We start from the raw sequence: 15213 nt of genomic DNA, 5'->3' as shown, positions 1-15213 counted from the left end.
GATAGATAGATAGATAGATAGATAGATAGATAGATAGATAGATAGATAGACAATTATAAAATAATAGATATACCATAAAGTATACCACCATTCCTTCATCTAATGCAATGCCAATCATTTTAAAGGGGGGGTAAAATACTTAGTTTCAGTCAATCTCATGTTAATCTTGAGTACCTATAGAGTAATAGTGCGTCCTTCATATCTCCAAAAAGTCTTTAGTTTCATCATATTTATAAAATAAAAATACAGCTTTCCGATTCTATCCGGAAAAAGCCGAGGTCCTTGATTCTGGGCGTGGGCGGAGCTATAGAGTCAAGCGGGAGCATCCACAACATACAAACTGCATCCACTGTTCCAGTAACACTGGGTTCTTTGGGAAGCTGAACAAGGTAAACTTTCCCTCACATCCCAAAACACACTTTTTTGGAGACATTCTTGACATCAACCATTCCTATTTAGCGCTGCTGCTGATGATTTCCGGTAGTAGCGCGTCGATGAGCGCGGTCTTTCTCTCCTCTGGTCGACGTGTGCGTGAACGCGCTTTTCCGAGAGCAATGCTCATATAAGGAGTTCCACTCTGGTCTACGTCATTAGATCTACGATAGAAAAAAACCTGCCGAAACGTGTTGCAACCCGGAAGTATGATTTTCAGCACAGAAATTCTCTGTTATTCGTTCACAATAACTTTTCAAACTTTGGCCATTATTAGCATGAGAATCCATCTCTTTAACACTGTAAACAACTCTGAATACATGAAACACCATTGTACCCCCCCTTTAAGGTGCGACTTAAGTGTCCAAATACTTTTTGGAGCCCCTATATACATTTGCTGTAAGAATACAATGACCATTGTAGAATATGGGACGCTGGCCAAAGACGACACATGTTGTCAAATCCTTTGAATGTGTATATATGTGTATGTGTGCTAGCGTGGTTTTTTTCCGTCTTTTTTTCCCTACCCGCCCTTCCCCGATATGTAGGAATTAGCGAACATTGCTTAACTACAAACCAACCCTAATCAAAGTGCCGATTCTTTAAAAAGACAGCTGTTGTCATGTGCTTTAATTCACAGCTATCTCCCTTTGTCAAGCAAAGCTGGACACAGTTGTCTGGTCGAGGCAGCTAGGGAACAGGGGTTAACAGACTTCTCTCGGTGAAATGGTGTTTTACACATACATGCCACATGCCCATCAGTCACAAAAATCAGAGGTAAGTTCCATTTCATCTTTCTACCATTCGCTTTGGGACTAGCAATGCCATTACTCATGTCATTCGATACTTAGTGGCCCTTAAAGTGAACCCTTGGTTGTTACTACAGTAAAGCTGGTTTGCCTGCTGCTGTTTTAGGATTTTAAGCCCGAAACTTCCCTATTATGCCTGCATGAGTTGAGAAAACAAATGCTTTGAATGCAGAGTTAAGACGATTTAGATTTTTTTGTAGAGTAGTATGAAAGATGTCAGTGTCAGGCATGGGAAGATCTCTGTCATCTGCTTTTTAGAGTTTGGACAATAAACTTATACTAGAAGTTAAGTCAACTACAAATGACTCTTTTGTCTTAATTTTTTTTTTAGAAATGGTATATTGTTTTCTGTGATTTGATAATCATTAAGGATAGCCTAATGATTTCTGATGAGTAATGTGAAATTATTGGTGGATTGTCTTCTTTACACAAGGAATAGTATACCATTTTTCAAAGAAATGTATATATATATCTATTTTTTCATATTTTAATATATTATTTTAAATAAATTGAATTTTATTTAATTTGAATTTTAAATTTACTTTAAATAATTTAAAATATTTTTTACTCAACCTCATGTTGTTCCAAATCTGTGGAACGTGAACATTTTATTTAAAAAATTGAGAACATCCTGGTCGCTCTTTTCAATATAATGAAAGTGAATGAGGACTGGTGCTGTCAAGCTTCAAAATGCCAAAAAAATCACCACAAACATATCATTAAAGGTAGTCCATATGATGTGTGTGCACCATATTAAAGGTTTTCTAAAGTCCTGCAATAGCTTTATGTGAAGAAGCAACTTCTTGTTCTTTTGAGTCTATTTTCTATTGATATTTTCAATAAATCAGTTTACAAAACTGGTCGAAATGATTTGTTCATAAATGGGACTGATTCGTTTCTTGAATTCACCTAACTGACTCAATTATTTGGCTGTAAAGGTTAATAGTCCAATGGAGGAGACGATTATCTGTGAGTAACTACGTAAATTTTAGCCTGTTTCTTGCACAAATCTACTAGGAGAGTTGAGGAGAGATTCCGTGATATGATTGTAAAGCATTTTGGGTGTGCAGTAGGACATGAAAGCGCTGTATAAATGCCTCATTCATTCATACTATATGACAATAGAATATTTGGAATATAGAGCTCAAATTGTAGTGTGTATCACTTTTTGAAACTTTAAATTAAGTAATACAGATTTCGAATAATGCACTCTTCATTAGAGCAGTTTGTCCTTTCTTAAAGTTGGTGGCTGGAGGAGTGGCACAGCTGCCATCCACTAAGATGAGTTTGGTAGAGGTAAACTTCAGTACTTTTTTGAAAAATCATCAGCAGAGGCCAAAATTTTTAAAAGATGAATACCGCTCTATTGAATGTATTGTGTTCCCATGGCTTGAGCTCGGGGCTGGACTTGAAGGTCTGGGAGTGGGAGTCGCGTTTGATTCCACGGATTTATTTGGTCATAGAATGCTCCCACAGCTGAGAGGTTTGAAACGAGAGCCTGAGCAGGTGCTGTTGTGGGAGGGAGAGCGAGAGAACTTTAAGAGTTTTCATTGCTTCCCTCTTGCATTCTTCCCTTCTCGCATCAGTTATTGTGCCGTGTACTTTAGCGAGAATGTTTGAAAAGACTATATGCACCTCTTAAGAGTAATTTTCAAACTGCATAAAATAGATTAACAAAAATGAGTGCATGTAAACACTGTAAAAAAAAGTTGCTGCCCTACATTTTTTAAGTACAAACAACTTGGATGTTTAAGTAATTTAAACTTAAATTACATTTAAATTGTCGTAAATAAACTTATAAAAAGTTGCAAATTGCTTAACTTATTTTGATGAGTTAAAGCAATGTAAAAAAAAAAATGTTGTCACAACTTAATCATATACAGTTTTACAGTGTACTTATAAAAAAAAGAAGAAGAAAAAAAAATCAAAGTTGATTGAACAAATGTAGAAAGCTTGAGTTTAAAAAAATGTAAAACTATACTTTTAAGTCAACTATATAAAAACTATAAGTCAACTTTTAGACCATATGGAATAAGGAACTCACCCAAAAATGTTGTTCCAAACCAGTTTGGCCTTCTTTGGTACACACAAAATATATTTTGAAAACTGTCTCAGTGTTGTCGGTGTTGTTTTGGACCCCACTGATTCCACTCTATGGATAAAAAGAGTTCTTCTTTAAATAAAGAGAGCTTACAATCTATACCATCAACAATTCTCTACATAGGACACATATCAGACCACACCTAGTAAGTTGCTTAAACTTATAACCAAACTTGTTTGAGTTAGATAAAAGATCTTGAGTGGAGTTACCTTGAGATGTTTTATGTTGTATGCATGTCACTGTTAATCGGAAACCTAAAGTTCAACAACAAAGTATTTTGGATTCACCTATTGTCAGGTATGGATGGGAGCAGCTCAGCGTTGATCCCACAGATTGCCTTTGCTTAAGCTTAGCCTTTCTTAGAGACGAGATCTAAAGCTTCTCCTCATTCTGCCTTTGTTTACTTCCTCTATCTTTCTTCACCAAACTGAGAAGACCTTATGACCCTGACTCTAAGGTTACTTGTGTGTTTATCTTTTTAAAAAGAACTGAGCTTGACACTATGTCAACAGCATCTCTTGAGCAGAAGGAAACAGCTCTAAGGGGGAGTGAAAAAAGAGAAGGATTTGGTGTTTAAGCAGGCAGTGTTACACCTAAAATTAGGTGTAAATGCTTACTATTTTAAGTCTATCAAATCTATTAAACCCAACAATGTCAATGTACAGAAACTCTTTTCAAACGCAACTTTTCCAATGCAATTAAATGTACCTCAAGTGCAATCATTTCAAATTAATACACAACAACTCTCAGGTAGAAAGCAATCCACTTAGATCCCACATAGAAGTCATCTTTCCGTACCCCCTAGGGCTCAGTTGGGCATCAATCAAGCCAGTTAAGTGGGATCCTTGAGCAGAGATGGTATCAGTGGCAGCCTCTTACAGGCACACACTTCTGTCCCTGTTATCTATGGTAATTGCTCTGAGACTCTGTCACCAGTGAAGCAAATCTCTCCTCTGTGACTCAAATGCACTACTGAGAAAAGTTTAATTTTAGCCTAACAGTGTGGGTAAACACATTTTTAGTCCTCATTTCTCACAGTTGCACAGTTGAAGGACACTAGACTCCACTTTCAACTAGTGGCTCACATGTTTTGGATTTTTCTGCAGAAAAATGTAAAACGCAACAAACTGTATCATCATGCACTCATATTTTTAAGAGGGTTCAAAAGCTGTGTCCAATCAAACCTTTTGATATGTTGGCTGGTACATAAAATAACAATCTAGTCTTAGTTAATGATAACAACACTGGTTGAGAACCACTGGGCAGGACCTGTCAGTGGCCCAATATTCCAGTGCCCTCCATACCAAAATGTGATGGGCCTAATAAGAAAAACAAGCAGCGCGGTGTGGAGCTGCTCCCACAGAGTGAGCACCTTAATGAGGACCATATGGAGCTGCCCAGACATACAGTCAGTGGAAACCCAATGCCTCTTCCTCTTTTTCTTCCCTCTCCTACTCTCCTTCTGTCACTTCCCTGCTTCTCTGTCTCTCACTCTTACGTCCACCTTCGAATTTATAGATGAATAAAACTTCAGGCAATTGTTTTCTTAAAGCTGACGTGTGCAATTTTTACGCTGTTAAAAACGTCCGCCGGCTTAATATGCAGAGACAACTCGAAGTTTGCAAGTCCCTTGAAGAGTGTAAACACCGGCTCTGTGGCGTAATGAAAACATCGCTGTTTGTTATAACATCCCGACTATCCCAACCAAAGTGGTTTTTTTTCAGCCAATGACAAATGAGGCGAGTCTTTGGGAAACCTGTTTGAAAAGAATCAGTATTCAATTCCTTTTTTTTTTTGGCCTCTTACTTGGTCTAATGGTTTGTCTCGTTTTATTTCACTTCTTTTTCTTAACTTACGCCGAGTAGGAGTTCTGGGCTTTTAGCAAATGACCTTCTTCTCCTCTCTTCCCAATACTTCATCTCACTCTCTGTCAAAAAATGTAGTCTCTTTATTTCTCTGGTTTCTCAAATGGAGACTCTCCGTCCCCTCTCACTGGCCTGGCATTCAGTCCTGCCATGAAGCGGATGGCTAATTTTACCAGACTGACCTCATTCCACTATTGTATAAGAACAAGTGAGTCAGTGTCAGGAGAAATGTACTGGCTTATCCCTTCTTTTCCGTTCCTTTCTTTTCTCTTTCTCATTTTTCATTCTTTTCTCTTTTTTACCTGATTCATCTCTGTAATTGACTCGCTCCCTTCTTGTTTCAACCAGAGGAATATGTATATTCGCTGGGTCATGCAATGTAATATGCTCACAAATGTGGGGGAAAGAAAGAACCCTTTCTCCGCCCATCAGCCTTGTCAAGTCGTCTACTGGCTTGAGGTGCTTGTAAGGGGCTCACTGATCCATCCACCTGAGTGAATGAGGTATTTGCTTCAGTGGCCCGATTCTGAATGATGCCTCTGTAGTATCAATACCACTATAGGCCTGAGACAGGAATGACTTCATGGGGCAGCCAGTTCTCCAAAAGTAATATTTAGTAATTACTATTACCATTTAGTAATTACTAGTACCATTGCCTATGCACATATTGCTGTAAGGGAGAATGAAATGCAGTTAAGTCAGACTTCAAGTGATAAAACCAACCTGTGAAGATACAAAAATGTAATAACAATATAATCTCAATGTATTTTATTATATGTTTTAAATATATTTGGATGTATACTAGGGCTGCATGATTATTCGTTAAAAGATTGTAATCTTATTCCTAAATTAAAAGGATTTGGCTATGTCTATTAAGACTTTGAAGTGATCACAGCGGACTTTCAAATATGTGTCGGCTCTGCTGCTTCTGTTGATACAGAGAGAGCAGTTGTCATGTATAGGTATGAAACAGCTTCACAAACAGTCTTTTCAACCACACAGTATGTTTTTTTTGTTTTTTTTTTTGCGTTACAAACATTCAAAATGAATCATTCATTCAAGAGATTTGTTCAAAAATGCTGATTCATCCAGTAACAAAACAAGTCTTTACGAGTGAGTCATTGAATCATTAATTCAAAAAAAAAAAAAAAAAAAAAAAAATTATAATTCAAATTAAGTACTTTTTTTTTTTTTTAAATGGACTGCAGCACATTTTATCAAAACCTGTAATAAATTACACATTAATTTGTTGAGTTGTCTATTCAGAATTGTGGGATTGTAATGTATCATTTTAAAATAAAATAATTCTGAGATTCTCAATTTATCCAGAAACATGCAGCTCTAATATTTATATACACGCATATATAAAAAATGAGCTATAATATCAAAATTAATGTATACATTTTGTGTTTGCTCCAAGGGTACAGTTTCAATGGATCCTCGAAACCATTTAAAACGGTAAGCAATCTATTGTTTTTGTTTCCATAATAACAATGTAACCTCATATCTCAAAGCACTAACTGCAAACATGATCAACCCGTAAACCGGCTCAAAGTAGTTCAACAAACCATGATATTACACTGGAGAATGTAGGATTAGCATGAAGCCCATCATGAAACTGAGCCCTCAGGCTAGGCTAAGCCATTTTCATTTCTTCAATCTTTCACTGCTTATTACATAGATCAGAATAAGCTTTGTAGACTTTCAGCTGTCCAAAGACAGGCTCTTGTGGTTTATTCCCATGACTGTTTTGGTATGTTTCTTTATCAGTTCATGTATCTGCGAAAAAGGCATTTTCTACAAATAAATAAGTAGGCCTATTAGTCTGAATTTACTCTGATTTTACTAAAAATCAACTTCATACCAGACATGGTAAAATTTACCAAATGACTGCAATACACTATATTAAAAAAACGAGACTTTTGTACAACCTTAAAGTTAAATTTTCTCTTATAGACAAAATCGTTGATTCATTATTGTGCATATTTTGCACTGCATAACTCATATAAAGACGTGACTGAGCACTTGTCAGCATTCATGGAGAGGGCTGGCGACTAGAAGCTCCTCCCATGCGATGCTTTTCAGCACTTTTCCTTTGAATGACAGTGGCTGGGGAAGGGAATGAAAAAGTTGTGTGATTTTTCGCAGCCTCAACGCCGATGAGCAGCAGTTGGAGAACTGCAATCAAACTGAATGGATTGGCATGGGGAGAAGCGGCACTCTCAACCTGGCTAAGCGGCAGCTTTGGGACTGGATTTGTCTTTTAGTGGTTTCTATGTGCCTGTTACTCCGACCAGGTAAATCGTTTTTTTTTTTTTTTTTTCTTGTTTCTTATTTTGCATGCACACATCACGGAGCGAGCGATGCTGGGTAAAAAATACACTGTCGTTTGGAGGGAAGTTGTTTAGTCAAAACCACTCAAATGTATTTTTAAACTTTAAACGCACAATTTAATGCAATCGCCAATCGCTTATATTAATGAACTATTTAATACGCATTTAACGTTAGTTCTTCTCTAGGCCAAAGTTGTGCTGCTAGCTCGCTAGCAAATCAGCGCCGTATTTGTGAAAAGATGTAAACCCAGTATATTATTTTAAATATTGGCAGTGAGAACAAAATGTTATACTTGCCTTCTGAAAAGATGTCCGACGTGAATCTTCACAATTGACTTGTATTAATGCGCATTGTAGAGTTTAGTTAGATATTGTATTAGTTTGGCAAAACTTTGGCTAACCTGGCTAGCTTCTCACCGTGTCGAAGCTGTTTACTTCGAAAGCCCGTGACTGTTGACGATGAAAGTGAGACTTAACGAGTATGGAATAAGCTATTTGTTAACTTGAACAGCAAATATGGGTTATTTACGCTTTACGTTACTAGCGCGTTTTAACCGCCTACGCCTCTCTGAAAAGCACGCGCAGGATGTTTTTTTGTGTAACGTTAACGTTAGGTCGACAGTTTTTAACGTCCGCGAGTGACTTACATTATTATCTACAGAACAGATTATTATTTTGTTATTGTTAAGTAAATAACAATGTCCACATCTGGATAATATGTAGCCTACAATAATAAGTCATGCATAATGAATGCTTTAATTTATTTATTCATTAATATTTAATAGTAGCCTAGTCATATATTTACCGTATATAAATGTATATCTTAGACTGAAATACAAAAAATACATCTAAATATAAAACGCCTCAAGATTTAAAGAATTTTGGTATTGTTTACAACTCTGTATGATGGCCCACGAATTCACAAAATATGCATACAATCTGAGGAAAGTTATGTCGAACTATTAATGTTTTTTGTCAGCCTATGCTGAAGACTTCCTGACAGCTATTTTACACCATGTTTTATCATGAGCCATGCACTTAGTCTAGCTGACTAGCAGGAAAATGTACATGGACACCACAGACTATGCTCTCACACATTTGCATATCTTATCACATATTGCCTACATTTTGCATTAATTTCCACAGAGTTGTAGTTGAATGTAGATTTATGTTGAAAATAAACAGTATTTGGTATTAAAATGAACATTGTATTTACCTGTGAACACTACTTCCATGTTATTGTGCAATATTTTCAGTCATTACTCGCATAATACTCTAAAGTCATGGAAATTCATTGGTCAAAAGGTGTGGGAACCCTGTTGAATACAATTACTGTGTCTTAGTAATGGGAGTTATTAATATTTTGACTTATGCTACCAAAATTCCATCTAATTTGTTATTGTTGGGCCTCTATTCAAAGCATTTACAAGTCATCATATGAAATTAAGCAGTTTCACACCTTTGTTAGACAATAACCATAAAGAATTCCAGACAAGGAATGTTTCCTTGGTTTGGAATAGCAATCGCCAGCTTGTAGTTCATTGGTTGCCTCGCGTGCAAGTGTCAGAATGACAAAATACAGCAGTTGTGTAGCTGTTAAAGAGGTTTAGTGTATAGATCGCCAAGCCTAAGAACTTTAATTATGTATATCTCCATCACCAACCAACCATCAAATAATGCTTCTCTCAGTTTTAAATGCGTCTCATTAATGCCTAATTCCTCTTGATTCTCCACAGTGTTCTGCCAAACATGTCGAATTCAGCGCTGTAATGCAGAGTACGTGGCCTCATTCTCACCCTCCGGTGGCTTGCAAGAGGAGGTGCTTCCAGATGTGGACTACTGCATCGCTCTGAGGGCCTACTCGTTGTGTACGCGTCGCACGGCTCGTGGTTGTAGGGGGGACTTGGTGTACCACTCCGCTGTATTCCGTATTAAAGAGCTCTTTGCACAGCACAACTGCTCAAGCGACGGCCCAACGTCGTCGGCTAAAGCACCCAGCACTTCCAAGCCGCCAGTGGTGGACATCTGCAACTATGAAAGCAGGGTGCTCGCCTCAGGACCGGCGGCCCAACAGAAAAAGTACGGACATTGTGGATTATTCGGCGATCCTCACTTGCGGACTTTTCGAGATGAGTTCCAGACATGTAGGGTTGAGGGAGCCTGGCCACTCATCCACAACCGATACCTTTCAGTTCAAGTCACAAACGTACCGGTGGTTGAAGGCTCCAGTGCTACAGCAACCAACAAGGTTAGTTGTATAAACAGAAGCGGAGTCTGATACTCATTGGTTTATGAGAATGGGTTAAAGTTCTGAAACCTTGCCATCAAAAACAAAAGAAAGTGGTCATTATCCCCCCCAACACATAAGATATTTTTAAGAATTTTTCATCTGTGTCCTTACAATGAGAGTCAATGGGGTCCAAAACCTACATTTGAACCCCATTGACTTTCTCTGTAAAGACAAAAACAGACTTTTTTCAAAATATCTTCTTCCACACTAAGTCGCATAGCTTTGGAAATCACAAGGAAACTGAACTTTTCCTTTAATACTATATAAATGTGTACGCCAAATTATATTAGTTTATGTTATAGAATTACAGGTATAGATTACCAAATGTAACTGAAACTTAAGGGGAAAATGTCATTGCACGGTCTAAAGAAATAGTTCAAACCAACACCGTGAGAGAGACAGTCGGGCCCAAAATATGATGTCATTAGGGGGATATTTCTCTCTCTCTTCTATTAAGGGACGTGGAGTTAGACTGTTGAGCCGTGGCGACTATGCAGGACCAAAAGACTATAATAGAATCCCCCAGCTGTTTCACAAAGAGTGGGGGGAGCCACAAAAAGAGGGAATGGAAATAAATTATTCAGCCTCCAGTTACGGTCAGTTAGTTCCTGGAAGGTTAACAGACATGAAGTATTAGGGTAATATGGGAATGACAATGTCTGTGTATTTTATTAAGTAATATAATACCAGGGCACATAAAACGTGTCACTTTGTTAAAGTCAGTGGCCCCTGAAAGATTTCAAAAGTGTTTATGGGAATAATTGTTTAAGGATTTCTCATTAATTTCTCATTTGGCCCGTGAAGAGCTCATAGGCCTCGAAATCGACACAACTAATTGTTATTCATCGAGTTCCATCAGTGCTATTTCTTTAGCCTTACATGTAGTGGACATGATTGGACTAATCATGATCAAATCTTTTTTAAAGTTGATGGTTTACAGCTTCATGACCTGAACAGAGTTTTCTAAAATTGTGCAGTTGGGTATTCCATTCCATTGATGAATCACTGACTTTTACATTAGAGACTGGCAGACGACCCCAAATTGTCTGTCTGGGGTTTTCTCTGTTCTTCTACTGCCATCATGTGGCGACAACTGTTTTTCTTAATTTTCACTCTTGCAAGCTCTTCCAGCCACCGTTATATTCTACTATTATTTATATACTGCTATAGTTTTTGTTAATATTTTGAATTTGCTGCTATTTTGTATATTAATTTTTACGTTAAAGTTTTAGTAATTTTGTTATGTGCTTATGTTTCCGTTTTGTTTAAAGTATTACTATTGTTTTTAGGTTTAAATTAAATCGAATGATTATTGTTTTTAATTCAGCTTTAATTCAAAATGTTTTGGGTAATTTTCTCTTCCACATTACATAATTTTCCTCATTAAATTTAGTTTAGATTTTTGGCCTTTTCACCATTTTATAAATGGAGACTAAAAATAAGAAATATTTTGTCTGTCCACACTGCACAATGTGAGACGATCACAGCCAATCAGAACATTTTTGATATGTAATACATTGGTATCACATAATTGAATAAAGTGATGCAGGATCTTGGACCAATGAGGTCGCTGTTGGTTTGGATGCGTCGTTTGATTTATTTGGCTCAGTGTTGTTATATTTAAGTATAGCTAAAACTATTAAAAATGTGTGTTAATTGATAAAGCTGAAATAAAATAGGTTTAAGTCAAAGTACTAAAATTTTAATAAAAATAAAGCTAAATAGAAATATTTTAAAATTAAAACGAATACAATTTCAAAAGCACATAACAAAATGACTAAAACTCAACAGAAAAACTGAAAATACACAAATAAAAGCTAATTCAGAAAATGAATCGACACTATAACTATAAATAATTTCAGAACACAACTGACCAGGGCTGCGTTCCTCAAAATCATTGTGAGATATGTTGAGCGTAGAGATCATTGGTGCCAACGGTTCTAATATCTACTTAATGTGCTTTTGAGAAACACCACCCTGGTTAAGACGTGTTACAACATATAGTTTTTAAAGCAAAAATCAGGCTGCACAAAAACACAACGTTGAAACAATCCTCGAGCCAATTGAAAGCAATTTCATGTATTGATTTTCAGCGTGCGCTATTACTCACCGTTTCCCGTTTAATCTCCCCCGCAGATAACCGTCATCTTCAAGTCCTATCACGACTGCACCGAGCAGAAGGTGTACCAGGCCACCACCGAGGACCTGCCGTCAGCGTTCCAGGACGGCACGCGGAGCGGTGGGAAAGGAGACGGCTTGTGGATCGTGGAGGGTAGCGGAGGTCTGGGCATACGGCAGGTGAAGATCCACGCTCGCTACCTGGGCACGTCCATCATCGTGAGGCAGGTGGGCCGCTACCTGACCTTCGCCATCCGCATGCCTGAGGACTTGGCGGAGGAGAACGGCGGCCTGCAGCTGTGTCTGCACGGATGTCCCCGCAGCGAGGTCATCAAAGCCCACGTGCTCAACCGGCAGCAGAGCCTGCGTCCGCCACGACTCACGGGCGGCTGGTACGGGGAGGACGACGGCGGCGAGCTTCAGCCGGGACTCTCGGCGCACGTGGACATGTTAGAACGCGCGACCACAAAGTGTCGAGAGATGCTGCAGGTGGAGGACGTTTATTTCCAGTCGTGCGTGTTCGATCTTCTCACGACGGGCGACCCGGAGTTCTCCATGGCTGCGTATGGCGCCCTGGAGGACCTTAAGGCACTTCCGCCCAGCACTCTGAAACAAAGTTTGCCTAGGACTCCACCGATTTATAGTAGAGGAACGATAGTTACACCATCAGTTTTCACAGCGCTGGTTCTTCTACTGCTGTTGAACTGAAGGAGCTGGTCTAGACGCCAGCTTGAAGATGGATACCCACCAGCCAGACTGTTCCGTCAACCGTGAAACCCTCCTGGAAAAACAATCAAACCGACTTCAAACTGTCTGCAGAGTTAAGAGACTGATCCGAACGGACTCATTTCCATTTAAACATGCAGTGTTTTCTTTCTTCAGAACGGATGATGGCCACAGGCTCTCTGAATGTGAAATCGACAAAGGCGCTCGAATCTGGAAACAATGAAGGCAGCTAATATGCATATCTATTAGGTTATCACATATTAAAAAGTGGAAACTGTTGATACAGATGTGACGATAATAGATGAAATTATCGTAAAAGACACGTAGTATGTGCTATAATGCACATCTTCCAGAATCACACGTGTTTAGGTACACGGGATCCAACAACTACATGAAATGCTACCTATATATCCATATATTTTTGGTTCTGGGTCCACACATCCACACATAAAGCTACAGTCACGGTAGAAAAGACCTCTTCAAGCTGCTCTGCTTATTAAGGAGAAAACAAAACAAATTCTTTATATAATAATATATTGAAAGAGTGTATATATGTGTTTTATATGTGTACATTCACCTGTGTATAGTTGTTTTAAATGTGATGTTTTGAAGCAGTTTCATCTAGTTAGATATTTTAGTTTGTATAAAACATAACTAATATGTGCTATATTGTGTAATCTGTTGCTTTCCATATTAAAAAAAAAAAGTTGTGACTACCTCATGGTCTTTTTTTTCCACCCTGAATTTTATGACGCTTTCCAATCCATAGAGGGTGCTATGTAGTTGAAAGTTTGTGTAACTCGACATTTTTCAGGTTTTTGTCCTTAAAAACACTATTTCTTTACGCCAGTGTTGACTTGAGGTAATGTCATCATTACCTCAAGTAATGATGAGGTAATGATGCGAGTTCTTAGCGCGAGTTATGTAGGTCTATGTGATAATGTGCAGTCAGCCATTTGTTATAGCCAGAAATACTAACCAAATAAATAACATAACATGAAAAAATAATTAATGTCGAAATTACTCTGTTATATGAGAAGAAAACGGCTGCAGTGTAATTTGATAGACAAACAATTAGCATAGAAAAATAATAGAAAATAGGTGGCTTGTGATGATGAACACCTCGACTGACCAATCAGAATCAAGTATTCCAGAGCGGCATGACCCTTTTCCAGACTGTGATGACGCGTTTTAACGGTCATCAGCATCGTAAACCCAGCAAAGTTTTTGATATTTTTATTTGATAAAAAAATTTACATTCATAACACTAAGGTATAATATTACCTTTGGATCAAATTAGAAAACTAGTTAATAATGCTGCTGTGAGGGTGTTTCTAATACAGCGGCTGCGGTAGGTTGACATCTTTCTCTCTTCTTACTGCAGTTATCAATCTCTGTCATTTTTTTTTCACTCTTTTTGACAGTTGTGAAAACACTATTGTAAAGTTTTACTTTTGCTATTTGAGCAAATGGGGAACACACACTCACACAAAAATGCATTCACCGCTATAGAAGTTTACCCAACTATGATGACTTCCTTCAGAAAAACCCGGAAATGTGAAGTGTCATATAAACAAATAAATCAATGCATAGCAACAGCTGCCAACCAATCAGAATCAATATTTCTGTCAATATATCACTTTTTAGGCCATTTTCAGTTAGTGGACAGATTTTTTTGGACTTGATTTATCAACAACACTAAACAGAACCACACAAATTCTAGGATTGACCGGTTAGCCATGAACGCCGTTGACGTTTGCCCTTCCCTTTTTCAGCAATGCTGTTTGTGCGTCCATTGCTCATGTTCCTGCAAAGTTAAGGACCCTTCAGGCCTCTGGTATGAACTGACGGGGGTCGTGTGACGGAGATTAAAACGTCGTCAGTTTAACCACATTCATCATGCTAAACTAAGCGTTTTCCAACACTGCCCTTCTCTTGTACTTCGCCGCTCTCGGCACTCCATCACTCTCAAGTTTTAACTGCGCCCGATGTGAGGAAAAGAAGAGAGGCAGGTTCTTCATGCTAAGAGCTGTCAGAAATCATCTCATGCGTTTAGCACAGGCCTGTTGCTAACATGGCTGACAGCTATATGATTCGTTTACACCAGCACACCGCCTGGTTTTATTGTGTTTTTATACCACGTTTAATGTGTTTGGTCTTCCAATGCATTCCGTCTTTTAATTAGTCCTATTATAATGAGTATGCTCTTCTGTTCTATATACAGTATTTAATGAGGTATATAAACAAATGTGTAAAAAAGGAGAATCCACTTTGTTCTTCGCTCACTTTGATCTAATAAACAAGGACAATTATTGGGCTAATGAATTAAAATAAGCCTCTAGAGTGATTAATAATCACACTGGAAAAATTAATTTGACATTAATAGGATATTTGGCAAGATAAATAGACAGAACGGGACATGTCCGCACGTTGATTGATAATTGATAGATGGATGGCTCTCTTTACAAGAATGCCTTTTTAATTAATAATTAGAAACCATAACCGGGAGCATTTAAAGTTTCACTGGATACATTAAAGC

At 38.0% G+C, this 15213-nt stretch overlaps 1 protein-coding gene across 2 annotated transcripts; it reads left to right on the top strand.

Moving 5' to 3' along the window:
- Nucleotides 1-1077: 1077 nt before the first annotated feature.
- On the top strand, nt 1078-13392 carry rgmd (RGM domain family, member D). Of its 2 annotated transcripts, XM_079593249.1 has the most exons (5): nt 1078-1209; nt 6628-6665; nt 7356-7504; nt 9277-9788; nt 11967-13392. In XM_079593249.1, exons 1-5 carry the CDS (start codon nt 1159-1161, stop codon nt 12654-12656), a joined length of 1440 nt encoding a protein of 479 aa, XP_079449375.1. In that variant the 5' UTR covers nt 1078-1158; the 3' UTR covers nt 12657-13392. The 2 variants fall into 2 exon arrangements, with proteins under 2 accessions (XP_079449375.1, XP_079449376.1); XM_079593250.1 differs by lacking the exon at nt 6628-6665 and having other exon boundaries at nt 1168-1209.
- Nucleotides 13393-15213: the final 1821 nt, after the last annotated feature.

This window comes from Phoxinus phoxinus, assembly GCF_949152265.1.
Source record: "Phoxinus phoxinus genome assembly, chromosome: 20".
Classification (NCBI taxonomy): domain Eukaryota; kingdom Metazoa; phylum Chordata; class Actinopteri; order Cypriniformes; family Leuciscidae; genus Phoxinus; species Phoxinus phoxinus.
The sequence above is the reverse complement of the archived record's forward strand: the minus strand, read 5'-3'. Positions and strand labels throughout refer to the sequence as shown.